Below are 21,729 nucleotides of genomic sequence, written 5' to 3' on the forward strand. Positions count from 1 at the left end.
CCTGTGTCATGCACAAAGTAGATGTCCTAACCGACTTGCCAAAAGTATAGTTTGTTAACAAGAGATTTGTGGAGTGGTTGAAAAACAAGTTTTAATGACTCCAACCGAAGTGTATGTAAACTTCCGACTTCAACTGTATGTAATAGCAATGTTTCAACTTTAACTTTGATCTTTTGTCTACCTCAGAGATGATCCTGAAGTTGATATTTGACAGGAAGCTGAACTTCCCGTTGCCTTTCCAGACAGCCTTAGCCTGAGGAAGACAGGTATTACTCTGTTTATCAACCTCAGACTCAGTGGGGAGAACAGTTGAATGTCCACCTCTCTGTCATGGATGCTGGCCCCATCTTTAGATGTTCTTTAGCGCCCAATGTACTCTTTCTGCATTACTGAATCAGAAAACTTGAGAGAAGTTGTACATGACTTGATGGACCATAACCTTTGTAAACAGATTCACAGCATTGCCGTATATCTGTGAAGAGCTGTCGGAGACTGCATATCTTCCAGAAGAAATGTATTTCTGAAAGTTAAATCAGTAAGGCTGGTCTGAATGGATCATCACTTTTAATTAATCTAGTAAACTCATAATTCACATCGCTTCCTATCTCACTCATCAGCATTATAGGTATTTACACTGAACAAAAATATATACTCAACATACAAAAAGCTGTAAGATTTTACTGAGTTACAGTTATTTGTAAATCAGTTCATTTAAATACATTTATTAGACCCTAATATATGGATTTCACATGACTGGGAATGCTGATATGCACCTGTTGGTCACAGATACCTTAAAAAAAGTAGGGAGTGGGTCAGAAAACCAGTCAGTATCTGGTGTGACCACAATTTGCCTCATGGGGCACGACACGTCTCCTTTGCATAGAGTTGATCAGGCTGTTGATTGTGGCCTGTGGAATGTTGTCCCACTCCTCTTCAATGGCTGTGCAAAGTTGCTCAATATTGGCAGGCACTCGAACATGCTGTCGTACACGTCGATCCATAGCATCCCAAACGTGCTCAATAGGTGACATATCTGGGGAGTATACAGGACATGGAAGAACTTGCACATTTTCAGCTTCCAGGAATTGTGTACAGATGCTTTCAACATAGGGCAGTGCATTATCATGCTGAAACATGAGGTAATGGCACGACAATGGGCCTCAGAATCTCGTAACGGTATCTCTGTGCGTTTAAAATTGCCATTGATAAAATGCAATTGTATTCGTTGTCTGTAGCTTATAACTGCCCATACCATAACCCCACTGTCGGAACAGGATCCTGCACCTCTCAGATTTGGCTTTGTTTGTTCCAGCACCTATTTGCCCAGATCCGGTACCCCTCGCAGCATGATTTATTCATAATTTCATTGTTCGCACTGTAGACATTCTAATAAAACCAATAAGCATTAAATCAAGTTGTCTCCTCGTCTCCCGGGTGGCGCAGTAGTTAAGGGCGCTGTACTGCAGCGAGGAGACAACTTGATTTAATGCTTATTGGTTTTATTAGAATGCCCAGGCCCAGGCCCTGTCGTAACCGACCGAGAGGTCCGTGGGGCGACGCACAATTGGCCTAGCGTCGTCCGAGTTAGGGAGGGTTTGGCCGGTAGGGAAATCCTTGTCTTATCGCGCACCAACGACTCCTGTGGCGGGCCGGGCGCAGTGCATGCTAACCAGGTTGCCAGGTGCACGGTGTTTCCTCCGACACATTGGTGCGGCTGGCTTCCGGGTTGGATGGCGCTGTGTTAAGAAGCAGTGCGGCTTGGTTGGGTTGTGTATCGGAGGACGCATGACTTTCAACCTTCGTCTCTCCCGAGCCCGTACGGGAGTTGTAGCGATGAGAAAAGATAGTAGCTACTAAACAATTGGATACCACAAAATTGGGGAGAAAAAGGGGTTATAAAAAAAATAAAAAAAGTTGTCTCCTCGTTTCTCCTGCCCCCCCCAGACCATCATGTAAAAGTGCGGTGATCCTTCTATGTAATCATCCTATCCTGTACATAGAGGTTATTGGGAGGGACAGTGGGGTAAGTAACTGATCTTGACACAGGTCCTGGTAGTGGTGGTCAGCTAGTCCCTACGTAGTCACGCCACGTAGCCTAGTCTAGTCGTCTCCCTACTGAATTTGAATCATGGGAAAGCCAACAAAAAAAATGTGATTAAAAAAAGGCAATCGAGTTTGACATTTTTCAAGTCCAAAAATCCAGAGAAAGATGGTGAATTCGAACCCAGTACGAGCCAGAGAACTGTCAGTGCGTGAGAGGAGGGGCAAACTGTTCCTGATGGCAATGCTAATATACAGTGTCAAGTAAAAGTATGTGAACCCTTGGAAATACCTGGACTTCTGCATAAAATGGTCATCAAATTTGATCTGAACTTCACAAAAATAAGCAAACAGTGTGCTTAAACTAATAACACACAAATTATTGTATTTTTCTTGTCTATATTGAATATATAATTTAAACATTCACAGTGTAGGTTGTCCAGATAATTCCAAAGGATTCACATACTTTTTCTTGCCACTGTACCTGTTGCAAGACCCACTGGTTGATGCTTATTTATAAAACCCTCTTAAGCCTCACTCCCCCCTATCTGAGATATTCTGCCAGTCACATTCTGTTAAAGGTCCCCAAAGCACACACATCTCTGGGTCGCTCGTCTCTCTTCAGTTAGCTGCAGCTAGCGACTGGAACGAGCTGCAACAAACACTCAAACTGGACAGTTTTCTCAATCTCTTCATTCAAAGACTCAATCATGGACACTCTTACTGACAGTTGTGGCTGCTTTGCGTGATGTATTGTTGTCTCTACATTCTTGCCCTTTGTGCTCTTGTCTGTGCCCAATAAAGTTTACACCATGTTTTGTGCTGCTACCATGTTGTGCTGCTACCATGCTACGTTGTCATGTGTTGCTGCCATGTTGTTGTCTTAGGTCTCTCTTTATATTGTGTTGTCTCTTGTCATGATGTGTATTTTGTCCTATATTTTTAATTGTATTTATTTTGTTAATCACTGCCCCTTGTCCCCACAGGAGGCCTTCTGACATTTGGTAGGCGTCATTGTAAATAATTTATTCTTAATTAACTGACATGCCTAGTTAAATAAAGTACAAAAATTATCCCGCCAGTTCAGCATCACCCCCGGCACCTCTACTAGCTAGTATTTTTTTTAGCAAGAAGTTGACTCTCGAGAGTTAAATGGACTTGACATGGGTAAAGTCATTGTGGGAGTTTGTAATCTGAATATGTGCTTCATATTATCACATAGGCAGGAGGCCTACATATTCTTATATGTGGGTTCTGCTGTAGCCTACATAGATTTATATTATATTGCGAAATTTGTCATGAAATACGGGTCTTGTGAGCCCCACAGCTGAGTATATGTGCATATGGCGGGTGTTCCGCAGTGTCGCATTAAAATGTTGCTGTACATTGATGTCTATAAAATTAGGCTATAAGAAATTCTGACTTGTGTAAGCCCCACGCTATACTCAAGTATGTGGGCATACTGCAGTGACGTCTAAAATGCTTTGAATTAATTAGCACCTTGCAGAGAGCTGTCCGTTTCACCTCCATAGATAGTAGGCTACTTGGCTGCTACATTGTGCTTGACACTTTTTCTCAATGTGTTATGGTACCTCAGAGACCACCCGGATAACCCCCATTTTTGAAATATGTTTTTCTATATATATAAATAAACCTGTTTTCACTGTGTCATTATAGGGTATTGCATGTAGATTGATGAGGAACATTTTTTATTTCATCAATTTTAGAATAAGATAACAAAATGTGGATAAAGTCAATGGGTCTGAATACTTTCCCGAATGCACTGTATTCGTTAAGGACTGGGGAGTTTTTCAGGATAAAAAAGCAGAACGGAGAGGCACAGTCAGAATCCTTGAGGAAAACCTGGTTCAGTCTACTTTCCACCAGACATTGGGAGATGAGTTCACCTTTCAGCAGTACAATAACCTAAAACACAAGGCCAAATCTCCACTGGAGTTACTTACCAAGAAGACAGTGAACGTTCCTGAGTGGCCAAGTTACAATTTTGACCTGAAAATGGTTGTCTAGCAATAATTAACCAATTTGACAGAGCTTGAAGAGTTTTTCAAAGAATAATGGGCAAATGTTTCACAATCCAGGTGTAGAAAGCTCTTAGAGACTTAACCAGAAAGACAACCTGCTGTAATTGCTGCCAAAGATGATTCTAACATGTATTGACTCAGGGGGTTGAAATCTTTCACAAATGTAAAAAAAAAAAAAAAAAAAAAAAGCCTTCCACTTTCACATGAAAGTATTTTGTGTATAGATCATTGACAAAAAAACAATTAAATACATTTGAATCTTACTTTGTAACACAACAAAATGTGGAAAAAGTAAAGGGTGTGAATACTTTCTGAAGGCACAGTATGCATAGTGGCTGTAGAATTAACACATTTCAGAGAGGGGTCTGGAGAATCACTCAATGGCTTAGTTGAGTCTTTCTGGGTAAGTATGAGATTTGCACACCTGGATTGTACAATATATGCACATTATAATTTTTATAATTCTTCAAGATCTGTCAAATTGGTTGTTGATCATCACTGGACAGCCATGTTCAAGTCTTGCAATATATTTTTAATCCGATTTAAATCAAAACTGTAACTAGGTCACTCAGGAACATTCAATGTAATCTTGGTAAGCAGACTTTAACATCGCTGCTCTACCAGGGGTCGGGTCAGAGAGAACAGGGAGGGGGCGGTTAGGTCAGGTAGAGCACTAGAGCAGCGGAGGTGACTGAGGACAAGGCAGCTAGTGGATGCTCTGCGTCTTCTGGGCATTGCGATTGAGATTAGACTGAATTACTTTTATATGGCTATAGGGGGGTCTGGTGACGCCATAGTAGCGATAAATTGTGCCGTAATTAGGCTATTGATTTAGCTTATAAAAGAGAGGCTATTAGTTTGAAATTACAACAGGATAATTTCAAGAGCCAACCATTATAAAGGTACAGCTATAATACCTTAACCCTCAGCCGAGGGTCCGCTCATACAATTGAGCGATTTCCCCCCCTTAATTTTAGGATCAAAAGAATCGTGCCACCGGCAGTTTAGATATTCTGTGTTTTGTATTTGTTAATTTTCCTGTTTGAGCTTGGAATGGCACGGTTACTATGGGAAAGTCACATGTCATAAAGCATATGTAAACGTTTGTCGACCAATTTTGAATCTATAGTTTACTATATTAACTATTATTCCTTTTACGCCATTAAAAAATAAGTGCCATCTGGCGGCCAATCGGGCTAGTGCCACCAGTGGATCAAAATTGAACCCTAACAATTATTTGGCCCACATGGCTCCAGTTCCATTTGTAGAAACTGAAACATAGGGTGACAGTGAGCAAAATAATCATAGATGGGAAGTTAATGGATTATTAAAAGGTATAAATTACACTAGGGTTGCAGTCCTCAGATTGAAATTGCCTTGAATCAAATCCAATGATTTATCGACCATAGGACAGGGTGCCGCAATTACAAAATACCACGGGTATGACGCTAAAATGTGTAACTGGATTATAAAAAGCAATAAGGAACCTCATGGGTTTGGTAAAACGCTTCAGGCCGGTCACGTGTGCTAGCAATGCAGAGGTGACGCCGAATTGGAAGCGGCACCCCTAAACCAGCAGCAAGACATCCTCTACACCCCCCCCCGTGGGGGCTATTTGAATGCTCAAGGATATTGGGGGCCGTTAGAACATTCTATTTACAAGCAGCACTCGCCTAGCCACGCTAGCCTTGCCCTCATGTGGCGGCTAGTAACCGACAGCTAGTCAGCCAATCCAGTAATGGTGAGACGCTATAGTGATGATTTTATTGGTGACTAACGTTATGGCGCGTTTGATTTAAAATTCACTCGAGTGAATTTAAATTGTTCAAACATTTAACTCCTTGATCACAGCTACGTCGCGCAAATGGTACGTGGTACGCAGCAACTGGTGTGGGAAAAGTTCAAATTCACCTACCATTCATGTCAAGCCGTCAACGCAGTTTGACGCGTATATTGGATTATCGAACGAATGCGCCACACCGAACGCACTACAAATCAAACGCGTTTCATTGTGAATGATATTCTGGTATACCTAAATGCAATGTTTCGGTTGGTGTGTTCGAAGCATAAGGCCAACACACAACTCTAGTCATCAGCCAAGTATTCACCACTAAGATCACATTACATGCCTTTAGAGAATATAAAGCAAGCATACTTATAATGCAGTCACATTTGCTCCTGAGTGGCCAGGCAGTCCAAGGCACTGCATCGCTCGAGTCAACACTACTTTATCACAAGCCGTGATCGAGAATCCCAATTGGCCCAGCGTCTTCCGGGTTAAGCAGTAGTTGTAAATTAAATGGTTAACTGACGTGCCTAGTTAAATACAAATTCCTAGGACCACGTAGTTAAACATTTCTTAACCACTTGTCCGTGTCTGCTAGATGAAAGTAGGCATACAGTTGAGTGACTTTAAAAGGCATTATTCCACCTGTAGCCTAGACCATTACACCTGATTCAGGGGGATTCGGTTAAAGGCAAATTACACATTTCAGTTGAACGCATTGTTGCAGAACTTACTAGGTATCCCTTTCCCCGGAAAAGAGAACATATACCTAGGCTTTATGTCTTTGCAGGCAACAGCTGAAGTAAAGGATGTATTAACAGTTACAACTGCCAATGACATTCCATAAATGATAAACAGTTAACATTCACTGCATTTATTGAACACTTTGAACCAAAAGTAACATTTTGTACAATTTTGAACCAGTTCGATAGTGCCGCAGACAAAACGCATCTGGTTAGCAACTGTAGAGTATATACATAGTCATTAGATATACATTAATTTGACCTCAAACTAGATTACAGATCTGAAGATCCAGGGGTTGAATGGACGCAGTGGTCAGTCCTACAATGGCAGTTCACATTACCTAGAGATGGACAGATGGGAAACCATTAGTACAACACAGAATGAAGAGATTCTACAACAACTCCTTAATTTACTCAGCGCATGTGTATAATCACTAGGATTCAGGTGAAACACGGATCATGCAACAAACTCATCATAGTAAGTAAGATTACTGAAAGGCTGGATTCAGGAGCAGAAAAGCTTATAGTTACCCGATTTTACAGCACAGCTAGGATTGAGTTTAGATTCTCTAAAGTGACATACAAACAAAAGTCAGTTACCTATAGTCATTGTCAGAAGTGTTAAATGTTGACATCGCCAACCCAGTCAGTGCAGTGAAATTATAATCACGAGGTTCAGCTGAAACACGGACTCACATGCAAATCATCATTTTGGGTTTGACGATACAACATTTGCAAGTGGTCACAGATAAATAACGTTAGCGATGTAATAATGACCCAGGTAGCAAGCAAAATGGCTAGTCCTCGGAACCAACCCCCCCACCCCCAAAAAAAATAAAAATAATAATAATTACGTTTAGAGATACTGCCATGGTTCATCATGGAACCAGTTCGATAGTGCCTCAGACTAAACACATCTGGCTAGCGGCTGTACAGTACATGCCCAACATCTGCTTACTGTCTATATAAGGGCCTACGGCATTCGAATTCGTGCTTAAAAAATAAATGTAAATAGTTAGGCCCAATTCTTCAGGCAGGTAAAACGTTAAGAAAATACTTGATGTTTACCGTAGCCAAGGCCTTTGAATGGTCGGTTTATTGAACCAATTTACATTTTTAAAAATCGGATAAAACTAAAATGTATCAAGATATATTAGGCTGGCCTAAAGCTAGCCTAGCAAGTTTGCCACCAAAATGACTTACCAGCCAATTGCAAGCAAATAACCCAAAACTTGGGTCAAATATTACCTAATAAAAAATAGTTATAAAAAAATAACTAACTTACTGTCAAAATTAATCAATTGGTAGTTTATGGCGAAATCGTCCACATGTGCTGATGTACACTTCTCCTCCAACCGCAGTAGGTGAGAAAGACTGATTGAGGGGACTGGGGGCGAATTTATATGTTTTACAAACCACGTGTTGTTGTGGGAAACACGCATGTTGCTTCCGGGTGTGGTATCTCCCCCTAAGACATGTCTTTGTTTCAGTTCCGCGTGGAACGAATCAACGCTGAACAGTTTAAACCGCGAAAGATCATTCCCGAGTTTGACAAGATGTAATATAGAAATTGTCATGGTTCGCTATAATTTTCCCCTTCGATCTGGATATCTGAGAATACAACAAATCACACTTTCTCAGAGGAAATAATTGACCCGTGTGCAGTACTTGACTTGGGCAGGAACTCACCGGATGCTTGAGCTCATGTGCCTCTTTAAGAGCATTAGCTCAAAAGTTATATGGAGCTCCTGAACCTTAATGTAAAACAATACCGGCACATAAAAAGAGTACCGGCACCTAGTTCAGTCCAAATAAAAAAATTTGGGATCAAACTATTATGTTGTTATAATACAAACAAAATGTTATCATAACAAACATTTGTTCCATTAATCTGATATTGATTTATAAAGGCCAATTGACTGACAAACCAATAACTGGCTGATAACTGATCTGGTATATCCATATTTTCGAAACATGCATATGTCTAACATTATTGCCATTTAGTTGAAAGTGTTGCTGGAAACACATTGCGTTTAAAAAAAAATCTCCGCTTGTAAGCGTAATACAAGATAGTGATTGTATAATTGGATTGAAAGGACAGCAAGTTATTTTCCTTACCTCACAAAAATGGAGGAAGGCTCTGTTCAGTTTGGCATGTGACATATCTACTGGACACCGTTGGACAAATTCTTCTGCGTACACTTTAAAAAATATATTTTAACTTCATTTAACTAGGCAAGTCAGTTAAATAACAAATTCTTATTTTCAATGGCGGTATAGGAACAGGGGTTAACTCAGGGGTTAACTGCCTTGTTCAGGGGCAGAACAACAGATTTGAACCTTGTCAGCTCGGGAATTCGATCTTCCGGTTACTAGATCAACGCTCTAACCACTAGGCTACCTGCAGCGCCGTGCCAATTTGAGTTAGTGTACTGTGCAAAATCAACATAGGAAAGCAGAATTCCAACCCTGGAACTGGAAATTGTGTGTTATGAGAGTGTTAATAGGTATGTATAAATCAGACATTTTTATTTAACTAGGCAAGTCAGTTACAATGATGGCCTAACGTTACCACTGATCTTCAATAGCGTAACGTTACTTGGCTACTTGTAACTGAGTGTTTGTTACATTGAACGTATACTATTAGCTAGTTATAGAAATCGTTATCAAACATGCATTCTGTGGTTCCAGTTTCATGTCATGTGAGCGGTAACTGTAGAGGAACCGCGTCAGTTTTGCTAAGGACATTTCGTTCACATTTGAAAACCCTTGTAAATATAGCCAGCTACCTTGTTTTGTAATTGAGCAAAGTGCGCATGCGCGTCAATATGACGTTTCTTTGAACACTTATCTGTATTGTTTGGTGAGCTAAGATTCTTATGCCTAGAGTAATTGCTGGTTGTTAATACAGGTTCAGAGTTTTATTTATGTTCTCATCCAAATTTCTAGCATCGTCTATGTTTTGGACTGTGAAAAATAAAATGCCAATTAGTAACAGCAGTTTCCCTAATCTAATCTTGTGGTTGTCAAACCTGTTCCATGTATTTGATCTATTCCAGAGATAGCATACCTGATTGAACTTGTCAACTAATTATCAAGCCCTTGACTAGGTGAATTAGGTGAGCTACTTCAGGGCTACAACAAAATTGTGAAACATCTAGGGGTCCCCAAGGAGACGTTTGAGAACCACTGATATAATCAATCTTGTACTTATCCTGGCTTGTAATATTGTAATATTCTCTCTGCCTTTTATTTTCATCAGGAGGAGGATCTGGGTTTGTGGGAAGAGAGCTGACTTGTTTACTCAAGAACAAAGGTCATGAAGTCACAATAATATCTCGACAGCCAGGTCTGGGAAAGATCACATGGGTATGATTATGACCTAATTTTATAGCACTGTCATGGGCAGAGCACGCACTGAAATAATTGTAATTAATTTTCCTTTAGTATTATAATACAATTATTCCTCACTCCTACAGAGTAACCATTCTTCATATTAGCAACCATAAGTGATCTTTGTATGCACCAATGACTATAAGTCACTTTGGATAAAAGCATCTGCTAAATGGCATTTATTATTGAAGTTATTATCTATTGGAATCTTTCAGGTTGACACCCAAACATAACACATGGTGTCATCTAATAACCAATAATTAAAAAGCTATCTCATGCCCTGTTTGCAGGGTGAATTGGAGTCTGGTGGCCTCCCACCATGTGAGGCTGCTGTCAATCTGTCTGGGGAGAATCTTATGAACCCACTGCGATGGTGAGCAATGGAGACCTCATTTTAAGCCTTTTCCAAAAATGAAAGCAATTGTCTGAGGATGGTGCTGGACCATCAGATTTTATTTGTCACATGTGGCAAATGCAACTGTTGTAGACTGACTTGAAATGCTTGCTTACTAGCCATTCCCAACTATACAGAGTAAAATGCATGAGGAATAGAATACACAACCATGAAGATGTAAACAGAGAGTATGAATAGCAGATCAATGTGCAGGGGTAAGAGGGATTTGAGGTAGATATGTAAATAAAGCAGGATAAAGTGATTAGGTATCAGGATAGATAATAATAAGAGTAAGAATAAAGAACAGAGTAGCAGCTGCATATGATGAGTGTGAGTGTGTTGTGTCGGTGTGTATATATAGTCTTGTGACTGTGCATAGTCATTGCAAGATAGGGTCAACGTAGAGTCCTTCTAACCATTTAAGTAACTGATTAGCAGTCTTATGGCTATTTAGCTGTCTTGTGGCTTGGGGGTAGAAGCTGTCTCTGAGCCTGTTGGTCCGAGAGCCGATGCTCCGGAACCATTTGCCGGATGGTAGCAGAGTGAACAGTCTTTGGCTTGGGTGCCTGAAGTCTTTGGCAATTTTTTGTGCTTTCCTCTGACACCACCTGATAAAGAGGTCCTGGATTTCAGGGAGCTCGGCCCCAGTGATGTACTGGGCCGTCTGCGCCACCCTCTGTAGTGCTTTGCGGTCGAGGGCGGTGTATTTGCCATACAAAGTGGTGATGTAGCGAGTCAATATGCTCTCTGGTGCAACTGTAGAACTTGAGGATCTGAGGCCCTATCTGACATAAAAAGAAAAGGGGACAGTTTGATGAAAACGTTTTAAATACAGGTTCATATCCAACATGGACTGGACTCTTTCCATACCACTCTTTGCCTCTCTCTTTTCTTTTTATGTTTGTCCCTCTCAACCCCACCCCCCATTGGTTCTCCCTCCTCCATGTTGGTACAGGTGGAATGAGGGTTATAGGAAGGATCTGTTCTCCAGTCGGGTTGACACAACCACAATTCTGTCTCAAGCCATTGCTGGGTCCCCCAGTCCCCCTCATGCTTGGGTCCTTGTCACAGGTGTAGGTAAGTATCCTAGGTTCCTTGCATAAAGTTTCAGTGGCACTTAAAGCATCCTTAGATAGTCACAAACAATATTACAATATTTTTACCACAATTGTTGGTTTGTTTTTGTCTCTTCCCCACAGCATGTTATAAACCCAGTCTAACAGCTCAGTACACAGAAGACAGTGAGTGGACACCATTTGACCTCCTGTCAAGACTGGTGAAGGAATGGGAGTGGGCGGGGCGTCTTCCTGAAAACATTGCACAGAATACCAGACAAGTAGTAATCAGACCAGGTGAGTACTATACATTTATTAGAGTGTGTGTTAGATACAACTGGACAATGTTAATATGAATACAGTCCATTGAATGAGATGGCAGTCTTTTGTGATTTCACCACTGATACCCCTGCTCTACTGCTTTCCTCCAACAGGGGTAGTACTGGGCCGTGATGGTGGGGCCATGAAGCAAATGATGACTCCTTTCTGGCTAGGCCTTGGAGGCACGTTGGGGTCTGGCAGACAACCATTCCCCTGGATCCATGTCTCTGACCTGGCTGGAATCATCGCTCATGCCCTGGTGCCCTCTCCCGACACCCCCTCCTCTGCTGTCCCTCAAGTGTTTAACGGTGTCGCCCCAGCACTGAACACCAATTACGAGTTCACCAAAGAGCTGGGCCGGGTTCTGAGGAGACCCACTGTCTTCCCTGTGCCTGGATTTGTCATTGATGCCCTAATGGGTTCAGAGAGAGCCATAGTGCTAACCCAGGGTCAGAAAGTAGAACCCAAGAGGACTCTGGAGTCAGGCTTTCAGTACCAGTACCCAGACCTGAGCTCTGCCCTGAAGGAGATTGTTGGGCGCTAGATGTGAAACAGGAGATGTCAAGAGACTGAATGAGATTAGATTTTGTAACATGAGAGAACTTCACTGATGTGAGCTTTTTTCCCTGAATAAATATATGAGATGGACCCTGTCTTTCAAAAAAAAGTGTCCAGTGTCCACTGCAAGAAAGGATTATGTATACATATAAAATCTTCTACACGTTAGCCAATATTGCATTCTCAGCCTAGAGGTTTCTGTGACCTCAGAATGTAATGAGTAACATGATTTGAGCACTTGAATTTCACTGTTTATTAACTTTTATTTACAATGTAAATATGTTATTCCCCATTACAGGAAACAACATGCAATTTATGGACCGTGGTGAGCGGAGGGTGGGGTTCTGACCAAAGTATGATGAATGTGTTTGGCACATATTCACTTAAACACAGGATTTAACAAATCATACACTTTTATTGCCGTGTCCTTGACAGTTCTATACTGAACAATCTTCACCACATACCCTTTTAGAAGGAGAGTTGCGCTTGAATCAAATGTTGGTGTTTCATGTCATGCCAGTTATCCTCAGCCTGATGATGTCAACCTGTTTTTGATCAGTCTATGAAGGGAACAGTTGTTTTCACAGCACCAGGAAGAATGACCTTGGAGGGTGTTTCTATCTCGTTAATTCATAATGGCACTGACTGGTCAGTCTAAATTACTTGAGTCATCCTCTGGCTGAATGATTGGCAGTTGATCTCCCCAATCACTATTCCGGGCACAGCGATACACGTCTCTGTGTGGAAAAGATACAATCAGTCATGTATGCAGTTTAACTTGGACAGTGGAAGTGTAATGATGCTAGTTGGAGGATTCAACGTACCTGCCATGTCGATGGGCTGTCACCACAACCCGTTTAATCTCTCCACTAGAGCAGCAGACCTGACAGTGAACATGTCTCGGCCTGCGCAGCACTGGTGCTGTGAGCCTGGCCCAGTCCAGCCCCTCTCCACCTGCCCAGTCTGTTCTTGACAGAACCAGGTAGCTGAACCTCTCGGTCAGTCGGTCTGGAGCCTGTGAAAGAAATAACAGGACTAAGAATAGGACAGGCCAGATTATCTTGCATTCATTGTTGACACCATTGTTGACACATGGTCAAGTATGCCAACAACCAGAAAATACAGTCAGATCCTTCAGAATGATCTCTTACCCCAGGTAAAGGGAGTGGGCTGTAGGCTTGAGAGAAGTTGCAGGGTACTAAGGGCAGTTGGAACAGCTTGGGACAAGGTGATTCATGAGGACACTCAAAACAAAGCAGACAAAAAAACACAGGTGAAATAAACTGGCGAATGAGACAATGTATTATAAGGTGGTTCATGTATAATAATGTATAATAACATACTGGGGCGAACACAGATGGTCTTCTAGGGTCATGGGCTGCTCTTTCTTGTTTCTGGGATTAGAGTAATAAAAGGCATCATTATACTTTCAATGACTCGTGTATTTAGATATTAAAAGCAATTGATTATAGTATATGTTTGAGAGAGTGAGACCTTAAGTAGTATGTCTCTGGCATCCATAAGTATCTGGTGGCCCTCTTTGGTCCCATTTTCTACCAGCACCTACAACAAAAGCAGAGTTCAAAGAAATGAGGTTGGGGTGATTCAAGGTATATTACTTATTGTACAATGGATGGGGTTTGAGGGAACATTTTCACCAACCAGATAAGAGCTGGTCTTTCTCCACAAAGTGAGTATGGCATCTTCCCTCTCCTTTTGACTGGCCAATTCTGACAGAGAAAAGGCCCCCACCACCAGATCAAATTGCACCTGAAAGTATAACACCGCATCATCAAATCAAATTTTATTTGTCACATACACATGGTTAGCAGATGTTAATGCGAGTGTAGCGAAATGCTTGTGCTTCTAGTTCCGACAGTGCAGTAATAACCAACAAGTAATCTAACTAACAATTCCAAAACTACTGTCTTATACACAGTGTAAGGGGATAAAGAATATGTACATAAGGATATATGAATGAGTGATGGTACAGAGCAGCATAGGCAAGATACAGTAGATGGTATGAGTACAGTATATACATATGAGATGAGTATGTAAACAAAGTGGCATAGTTAAAGTGGCTAGTGATACATGTATTACATAAGGATGCAGTCGATGATATAGAGTACAGTATATACGTATGCATATGAGATGAATAATGTAGGGTAAGTAACATTATATAAGGTAGCATTGTTTAAAGTGGCTAGTGATATATTTACATCATTTCCCATCAATTCCCATTATTAAAGTGGCTGGAGTTGAGTCAGTGTCAGTGTCAGTGTGTTGGCAGCAGCCACTCAATGTTAGTGGTGGCTGTTTAACAGTCTGATGGCCTTGAGATCGAGAGACTGAAAAACAGCTTCTGTCCCAGCTTTGATGCACCTGTACTGACCTCGCCTTCTGGATGATAGCGGGGTGAACAGGCAGTGGCTCGGGTGGTTGATGTCCTTGATGATCTTTATGGCTTTCCTGTAACATCGGGTGGTGTAGGTGTCCTGGAGGGCAGGTAGTTTGCCCCCGGTGATGCGTTGTGCAGACCTCACTACCCTCTGGAGAGCCTTACGGTTGAGGGCGGAGCAGTTGCCGTACCAGGCGGTGATACAGCCCGCCAGGATGCTCTCGATTGTGCATCTGTAGAAGTTTGTGAGTGCTTTTGGTGACAAGCCAAATTTCTTCAGCCTCCTGAGGTTGAAGAGGCGCTGCTGCGCCTTCTTCACGATGCTGTCTGTGTGAGTGAACCAATTCAGTTTGTCTGTGATGTGTATGCCGAAGAACTTAAAACTTGCTACCCTCTCCACTACTGTTCCATCGATGTGGATAGGGGGGTGTTCCCTCTGCTGTTTCCTGAAGTCCACAATCATCTCCTTAGTTTTGTTCACGTTGAGTGTGAGGTTATTTTCCTGACACCACACTCCGAGGGCCCTCACCTCCTCCCTGTAGGCCGTCTCGTCGTTGTTGGTAATCAAGCCTACCACTGTTGTGTCGTCCGCAAACTTGATGATTGAGTTGGAGGCGTGTGTGGCCACGCAGTCGTGGGTGAACAGGGAGTACAGGAGAGGGCTCAGAACGCACCCTTGTGGGGCCGCAGTGTTGAGGATCAGCGGGGAGGAGATGTTGTTGCCTACCCTCACCAGCTGGGGGTGGCCCGTCAGGAAGTCCAGTACCCAGTTGCACAGGGCGGGGTCGAGACCCAGGGTCTCGAGCTTGATGACGAGCTTGGAGGGTACTATGGTGTTGAATGCCGAGCTGTAGTCGATGAACAGCATTCTCACATAGGTATTCCTCTTGTCCAGATGGGTTAGGGCAGTGTGGTTGAGATTGCATCGTCTGTGGACCTATTTGGGCGGTAAGCAAATTGGAGTGGGTCTAGGGTGTCAGGTAGGGTGGAGGTGATATGGTCCTTGACTAGTCTCTCAAAGCACTTCATGATGACGGAAGTGAGTGCTACGGGGCGGTAGTCGTTTAGCTCAGTTACCTTAGCTTTCTTGGGAACAGGAACAATGGTGGCCCTCTTGAAGCATGTGGGAACAGCAGACTGGTATAGGGATTGATTGAATATGTCCGTAAACACACCGGCCAGCTGGTCTGCGCATGCTCTGAGGGCGCGGCTGGGGATGCCGTCTGGGCCTGCAGCCTTGCGAGGGTTAACACGTTTAAATGTCTTACTCACCTCGGCTGCAGTGAAGGAGAGACCGCATGTTTTCGTTGCAGGCCGTGTCAGTGGCACTGTATTGTCCTCAAAGCGGGCAAAAAAGTTATTTAGTCTGCCTGGGAGCAAGACATCCTGGTCCGTGACTGGGCTGGATTTCTTCCTGTAGTCCGTGATTGACTGTAGACCCTGCCACATGCCTCTTGTGTCTGAGCCGTTGAATTGAGATTCTACTTTGTCTCTGTACTGACGCTTAGCTTGTTTGATAGCCTTGCGGAGGGAATAGCTGCTCTGTTTGTATTCGGTCATGTTACCAGACACCTTGCCCTGATTAAAAGCAGTGGTTCGCGCTTTCAGTTTCACGCGAATGCTGCCATCAATCCACGGTTTCTGGTTAGGGAATGTTTTAAATCGTTGCTATGGGAACAACATCTTCAACGCACGTTCTAATGAACTCGCACACCGAATCAGCGTATTCGTCAATATTGTTATCTGACGCAATACGAAACATCTCCCATCACTAATGCCATCACATTGTTAGTCTTGCACATAACTAGACACATTGAAGGTAACGAGACTAACCTTAGGGGAGACAGGAAGGAACTGACGGAAGTATACTTGTTTGATGACAGGCTCATCTTTTTCGCTGCTGCCTGCTCAACAAAGAACAGCATAATGATTATGTAATTCTCTGTCTCGCTCCCTGTACATTGACATGATTGACTGGAGGTGCATACTGTACCTCTGAGAAGGCGATCTGCTATAGTGTTCATTGCCCCAGAATTGTCAACACACACCATCTCCTTCAACGTATCACCCCAAAATGAGTGTGATGCCCTGGGAAAAAAGGAAGGAGAATCTTAAATGTGAAGTCTCACTACACAGACAGACAACTGAAATGATGTTATTGTTCTGATCCTCACCAGACAGCTGTTCCTAATCCTGAACCAAAGTCCAGGAGAGAATGAGGGGAGAAGGAGGGATCTCTTTTCTTTATCTGGAAAGAGTGATGAAAAAAAGCGAGAGGTCCCACTGTTGGCAAGAGGGGATCAGACTGTATATAAAGCATGTTAGTATGTGGTAAGACTGATTACTTTACCTCATTTAGAACTCTTTTCACTGCAGCGTAGCCACCTGCCAGCTTAGCAACCATGTACACCACACCCAACTCTTCATCATACCTAGGACAGAGACAGAAGAGCAGAGTGAGACAGAAAGATGAATTGACATGCTACTTTAAGCTTACCATGCAGAGATATACATAGTTGAGGAAAACACACATAGCTACCTCATAGGGGACCAGTGGTATGTTATCTTCCTGAGATCGGAGAGCACTTTCTTTGTGATTTGGGTCTTCAGCAGTTGAAGATCTACATCTTAAATAAAAACAGACGTTAATTTCACATTACCACATGTTCTCCATCTTGTGTCCAATTGAGCAAGACACTTTCCTGGAAGTTGTTCATCCAGTTCACCTTTCCCTCACTCCCAACATTCCATATCGCCAATCTCTGCCCCTCTCTTTCTTTTAACATCCATTTGTATTAAGTCTGTCACCTCCACCCTTCTCTTTTGTCTTCTCCCACAGATTCTTCTCCAGGGCCATGGCTCTTTCCCTTAGTGTTACATCCTCAGGTGCTCTTTTCCTGCTCCACAGGAAGTTGGTGAGACTGCGTGCTTTGTCAACCAACCCACTCACTTCTGTGCCTGCAAGTTGGGAGGATAAAAGACTAGAATAACACTGTCTCTAAATGGTAATAGATTAACACTGTCACTAAATGGTAACACTGTCTCGTGATATTTTATTACTCTAAATAAATACCATGGCAAGAAGTAACACTATTGAGATATGGATGCCAAATCTCCTCTACCATGAATGATAGCTTGTGCTGCTTTCTGGAGTTCATCTGGCAGGCGCAGTGTCTTCAGATTTGTCACCCCTGGGTGTTTCCTGTGGGGAGCACCTTTTAGGAAGTCTGCATGGGATTGGGGATGCACTTCTGCACTTAGTGCCTGTGGGTAAAGAGAAATTATTCGAGACATAACTGACATTAACATTCTCAATATATTTATTCCCAACCTCTATGAATAAGGATGGTCAGTCTTCAATTAGACTTTAAGGTCACAAAAAAATAAGGATGTAACATAGAAGAAAAGGCCACATTTAAGAGAATGGATCAATGACAGGGCGAGAAGAGCAAAAACAAGACATACTCTGTACATTATCCTCACAGCAACCACCCTTTGATAAAGGACACGCGCACCATAAGCTCGAAAAGCCATATCTTCGTTTTAACAATCCCAAATGTCTACATGGAATAGTAACTATACTAAATAGCTAGCTATTGGCTACCTGGCTGACACAACATGCGAAGCGATCACGTGTACGTTTACCAAATACTTCCGCCTAGGAAACCGCTAAGGCGGAACCTTTATTGCCGAGATAATCCACAGTATATCTCAACAGAGGCGCTAGCTGGTTGGGTGATTTCCGGCGTTAATCACTTTCTAGTCTGCATCTGTCTAAATTCTTTAGTGTTCTTAGATACAAAAAAACGTTCTGATTTGGTAAGTAACATAAACATTGTACAACATGAGACGCACAAGAAGCTCCAGGAACACATCTCAAGGTGTAGCATCAGCAAATGGAGTGTCTCCGTCCAAGACAGGTTAGTGCTTGCTGGCAGGCTAACGTTAGCTTTGTTGTTAGCTGGCTAGCTAGCTACGCTTCGGTTGTGTGTAATTTTGTTTACCTAACGTTAATTAGCCACTAACAAATTACTGACAGGAGCTGATAACTATTCTGCTTTTTTAAAAACTTGTTGAAAAGTTTGCTTGACTCAAAGTCTGTTGTGACATTGATTGGCTATAAAGCTGTATAGCTCTCTGTTTGACTGAAACATAGCTAATCAAAAACGTGTATGTCTAGTCTACAGCATCTGTTGCGTTGTTATATTAATATCTCTGTGACTGTTCTCTCCTCAGTGTGGCAGTGGAAGGGGGATGAGGGTCAGTGGGAGCCATACCCACCATCAGCATGTGCCCAGCTAGACTCAGCCATCAGCTCTGGAGACGCCACGGTCTCACTGACGTTTGGCTCTGGAGCAGCATATGACGTAGACTTGAAGAAGATGGTCCAGGTCAACACAGTAACCAAGTACAAGAGGAAAATACGCTCTCACACACTGAAACCAGGTTAGTTGTCAATGTGGATATTACATGTGTCTATGTATGTGTGTTACCTACAACAAACCAACACATGCTATCCCCCTGTAGAGAGTTTAAATGGAGGAGATGCAGTGGATTTAACCCAACAAGATGCAAGTCCAGTCCAGATTAAAGTGGAGGAAATGGAGGAGCAGCCAATCGCCAAGAAGAAGCGGGGTGAGGGAAGGAGCCAGAAGAAAAGTAAAGTGATGCCCATGGATGAAACAGAGAGCAAAGGTTCTAGCATTTCCTTCCATTTTTATCATTTAAATGTGTTGTCTAAAGTGCTTTCAATGCTATAAATACCCATTGTTTTAGGACATGGACATCTATTTTTGTTCATGTGTGATACAGTAATGTAAGGGGTTGTGTCAATTACTGTATACTGATGGCTCTTTGTAATGTGTTCATGTTCTCTTAATAATTGTGGTTAATGTCAGATGTGTTGTGTATTAACGGTGCTGTTTATGTTTTGCAGAGATTGTGAAGACTGTGGTCATGAAAGGAAAGGCTCCAGTTGATTCAGAATGCAAAGCCAAAGCCGGCAAGGTACAGTACACTGGGATTTTTTTAGACTGGCAACTGAAATGTTCTCTTATGATGCTCACCCCTCGTCTAGGTGACAAAACCACGGCATCTGTGAGCTTTTCTAAGACAAGCTTTGGTCACAGTTCTCAATGTGGTGTTTCTGTTTGAAAGTGTTTTAGTCACATGCCTCTGACACAATCTACCATGTATGCAGTATGCACAAAATCTAGAAAAATTGACTAGGGTCTGGTTTCAATGATGGGACACTGCAACTTTCAATATGGGAAAAAAATATGTTCCGGGCGGGTCCTCCTCAGACAGACGACTATTCCGACAAATAGCGAGGCAGACATGTCAGAATGGCGTGATTCAAAACCAAAGTTTGGAGGCAAAATCATTGCAGTGTTTTAGTGAAGGTAGTTGTTGCTAACTAGCCACTTGCGAAATACACTCATTAAAAACAATCTCCATTGATCTCCATCTGGCTAGCTTCTATTTTGTATTTTAGCTTCAATGCCATATAACTCTCCTTCCGTGGCCTCCAATTGCTCTTAAATACAAGTAAAACTAAATGCATGCTCTTCAACCGATCGCTGCCTGCACCTGCCCGCCTGTCCAACATCACTACTCTGAACAGCTCTGACTTAGAATATGTGGACAACTACAAATACCTAGGTGTCTGGTTAGACTGTAAACTCTCCTTTCAGACCCACATCAAACATCTCCAATCCAAAGTTAAATCTAGAATTGGCTTCCTATTTCGCAACAAAGCATCCTTCACTCATGCTTCCAAACATACCCTTGTAAAACTGACCATCCTACCAATCCTCGACTTTGGCGATGTCATTTACAAAATAGCCTCCAATACCCTACTCAATAAATTGGATGCAGTCTATCACAGTGCCTTCTGTTTTGTCACCAAAGCCCCATATACTACCCACCGTTGCGACCTGTACACTCTCGTTGGCTGGCCCTCGCTTCATACTCGTCGCCAAACCCACTGGCTCCATGTCATCTACAAGACCCTGCTAGGTAAAGTCCCCCTTATCTCAGCTCGCTGGTCACAATAGCATCACCCACCTGTAGCACGCGCTCCAGCAGGTATATCTCTCTGGTCACCCCCAAAACCAATTATTTCTTTGGCTGCCTCTCCTTCCAGTTCTCTGCTGCCAATGACTGGAACGAACTACAAAAATCTCTGAAACTGGAAACACTTATCTCTCTCACTAGCTTTAAGCACCAGCTGTCAGAGCAGCTCACAGATTACTGCACCTGTACATAGCCCACCTATAATTTAGCCCAAACAACTACCTCTTTCCCTACTGTATTTATTGTATTTTATTTATTTATTTTGCTCCTTTGCACCCCATTATTTTTATTTCTACTTTGCACATTCTTCCACAGCAAATCTACCATTCCAGTGTTTTACTTGCTATATTGTGTTTACTTTGCCACCATGCCTTTTTTTTGCCTTCCTTATTTCACCTCATTTGCTCACATCGTATATAGACTTGTTTCTACTGTATTATTGACTGTATGTTTGTTTATTCCATGTGTAACTCTGTGTCGTTGTATGTGTCGAACTGCTTTGCTTTATCTTGGCCAGGTCACAATTGTAAATGAGAACTTGTTCTCAATCTGCCTACCTGGTTAAATAAAGGTGAAATAAATAAATAAAAATATTCAAGCGGATAGAGTAGTGATGTAGGCAGTGACGTAGTTTCTCTAAGCCTAAACAGTCCATAATTGAAACCAGTCTCTAGTCACTGTTGCCTAGTGTTGGTTATTCCAGACTTCCCTTCTCACCAATTCTAAACCCTCTCTTTTCCTCACAGGCCCATGTCTACAGTGAAGGAGATGACGTATATGATGTAATGTTAAACCAGGTAAAAACATAACGACATAGTAATAACTACATAAGTGTATTTGCTAAATGATTTGTAAGGGAGATGTTTTGTTGTTTCACAGACAAATCTTCAGTTCAACAACAACAAATTTTTCCTGATCCAGCTA

The 21,729-nt window shown here is 42.3% G+C and overlaps 3 protein-coding genes and 1 long non-coding RNA gene across 7 annotated transcripts in view; 2 read left to right on the forward strand and 2 right to left on the reverse strand.

The window, feature by feature from the left end:
* Positions 1-6,726: 6,726 nt before the first annotated feature.
* LOC112260740 lies at positions 6,727-8,045 on the reverse strand. The gene is made up of 3 exons (XR_002955047.2): positions 7,897-8,045; positions 7,143-7,180; positions 6,727-6,952 (listed from the first exon to the last, which is right to left on the reverse strand). It is a non-coding gene; the product is annotated as an uncharacterized LOC112260740 (long non-coding RNA).
* A 702-nt stretch (positions 8,046-8,747) lies between these two features.
* On the forward strand, positions 8,748-12,422 carry sdr39u1 (short chain dehydrogenase/reductase family 39U, member 1). Its single transcript, XM_024436059.2, has 6 exons — positions 8,748-9,118; positions 9,874-9,980; positions 10,295-10,377; positions 11,354-11,475; positions 11,598-11,750; positions 11,888-12,422. The coding sequence occupies exons 1-6, from the start codon at positions 9,103-9,105 to the stop codon at positions 12,316-12,318; spliced, it is 912 nt and encodes a 303-aa protein (XP_024291827.1). The 5' UTR covers positions 8,748-9,102; the 3' UTR covers positions 12,319-12,422.
* Positions 12,423-12,727: 305 nt separating this feature from the next.
* Positions 12,728-18,391, reverse strand: mettl17 (methyltransferase like 17). 3 transcript variants are annotated; one of them, XM_024436058.2, is made up of 14 exons: positions 18,196-18,390; positions 17,853-17,994; positions 17,539-17,688; positions 17,270-17,357; positions 17,081-17,162; positions 16,905-16,978; positions 16,724-16,818; positions 16,564-16,634; positions 13,995-14,102; positions 13,827-13,895; positions 13,676-13,726; positions 13,484-13,576; positions 13,157-13,347; positions 12,728-13,069 (listed from the first exon to the last, which is right to left on the reverse strand). In XM_024436058.2, exons 1-14 carry the CDS (start codon positions 18,262-18,264, stop codon positions 12,982-12,984), a joined length of 1,371 nt encoding a protein of 456 aa, XP_024291826.1. In that variant the 5' UTR covers positions 18,265-18,390; the 3' UTR covers positions 12,728-12,981. The 3 variants fall into 3 exon arrangements, with proteins under 3 accessions (XP_024291826.1, XP_024291825.1, XP_024291824.1); XM_024436057.2 differs by having other exon boundaries at positions 13,484-13,726; positions 17,270-17,351; positions 18,196-18,391; XM_024436056.2 differs by having other exon boundaries at positions 13,484-13,726; positions 18,196-18,391.
* A 33-nt stretch (positions 18,392-18,424) lies between these two features.
* The window catches only part of parp2 (poly (ADP-ribose) polymerase 2), a 9,403-nt gene continuing 6,098 nt past the window's right edge, over positions 18,425-21,729 (forward strand). For both annotated transcript variants that reach the window (XM_024436055.2, XM_042328886.1), the window contains exons 1-6: positions 18,425-18,650; positions 18,967-19,176; positions 19,258-19,425; positions 19,667-19,737; positions 21,552-21,602; positions 21,685-21,729. The exon at positions 21,685-21,729 is cut by the window's right edge and continues 52 nt beyond it. In XM_024436055.2, coding sequence (XP_024291823.2) covers positions 18,575-18,650; positions 18,967-19,176; positions 19,258-19,425; positions 19,667-19,737; positions 21,552-21,602; positions 21,685-21,729 — 621 coding nt within the window. In that variant the 5' untranslated portion in view covers positions 18,425-18,574. The remainder of the gene's footprint in view (positions 18,651-18,966; positions 19,177-19,257; positions 19,426-19,666; positions 19,738-21,551; positions 21,603-21,684) is intronic.

This window comes from Oncorhynchus tshawytscha, linkage group LG10 (assembly GCF_018296145.1).
Source record: "Oncorhynchus tshawytscha isolate Ot180627B linkage group LG10, Otsh_v2.0, whole genome shotgun sequence".
NCBI lineage: Eukaryota > Metazoa > Chordata > Actinopteri > Salmoniformes > Salmonidae > Oncorhynchus > Oncorhynchus tshawytscha.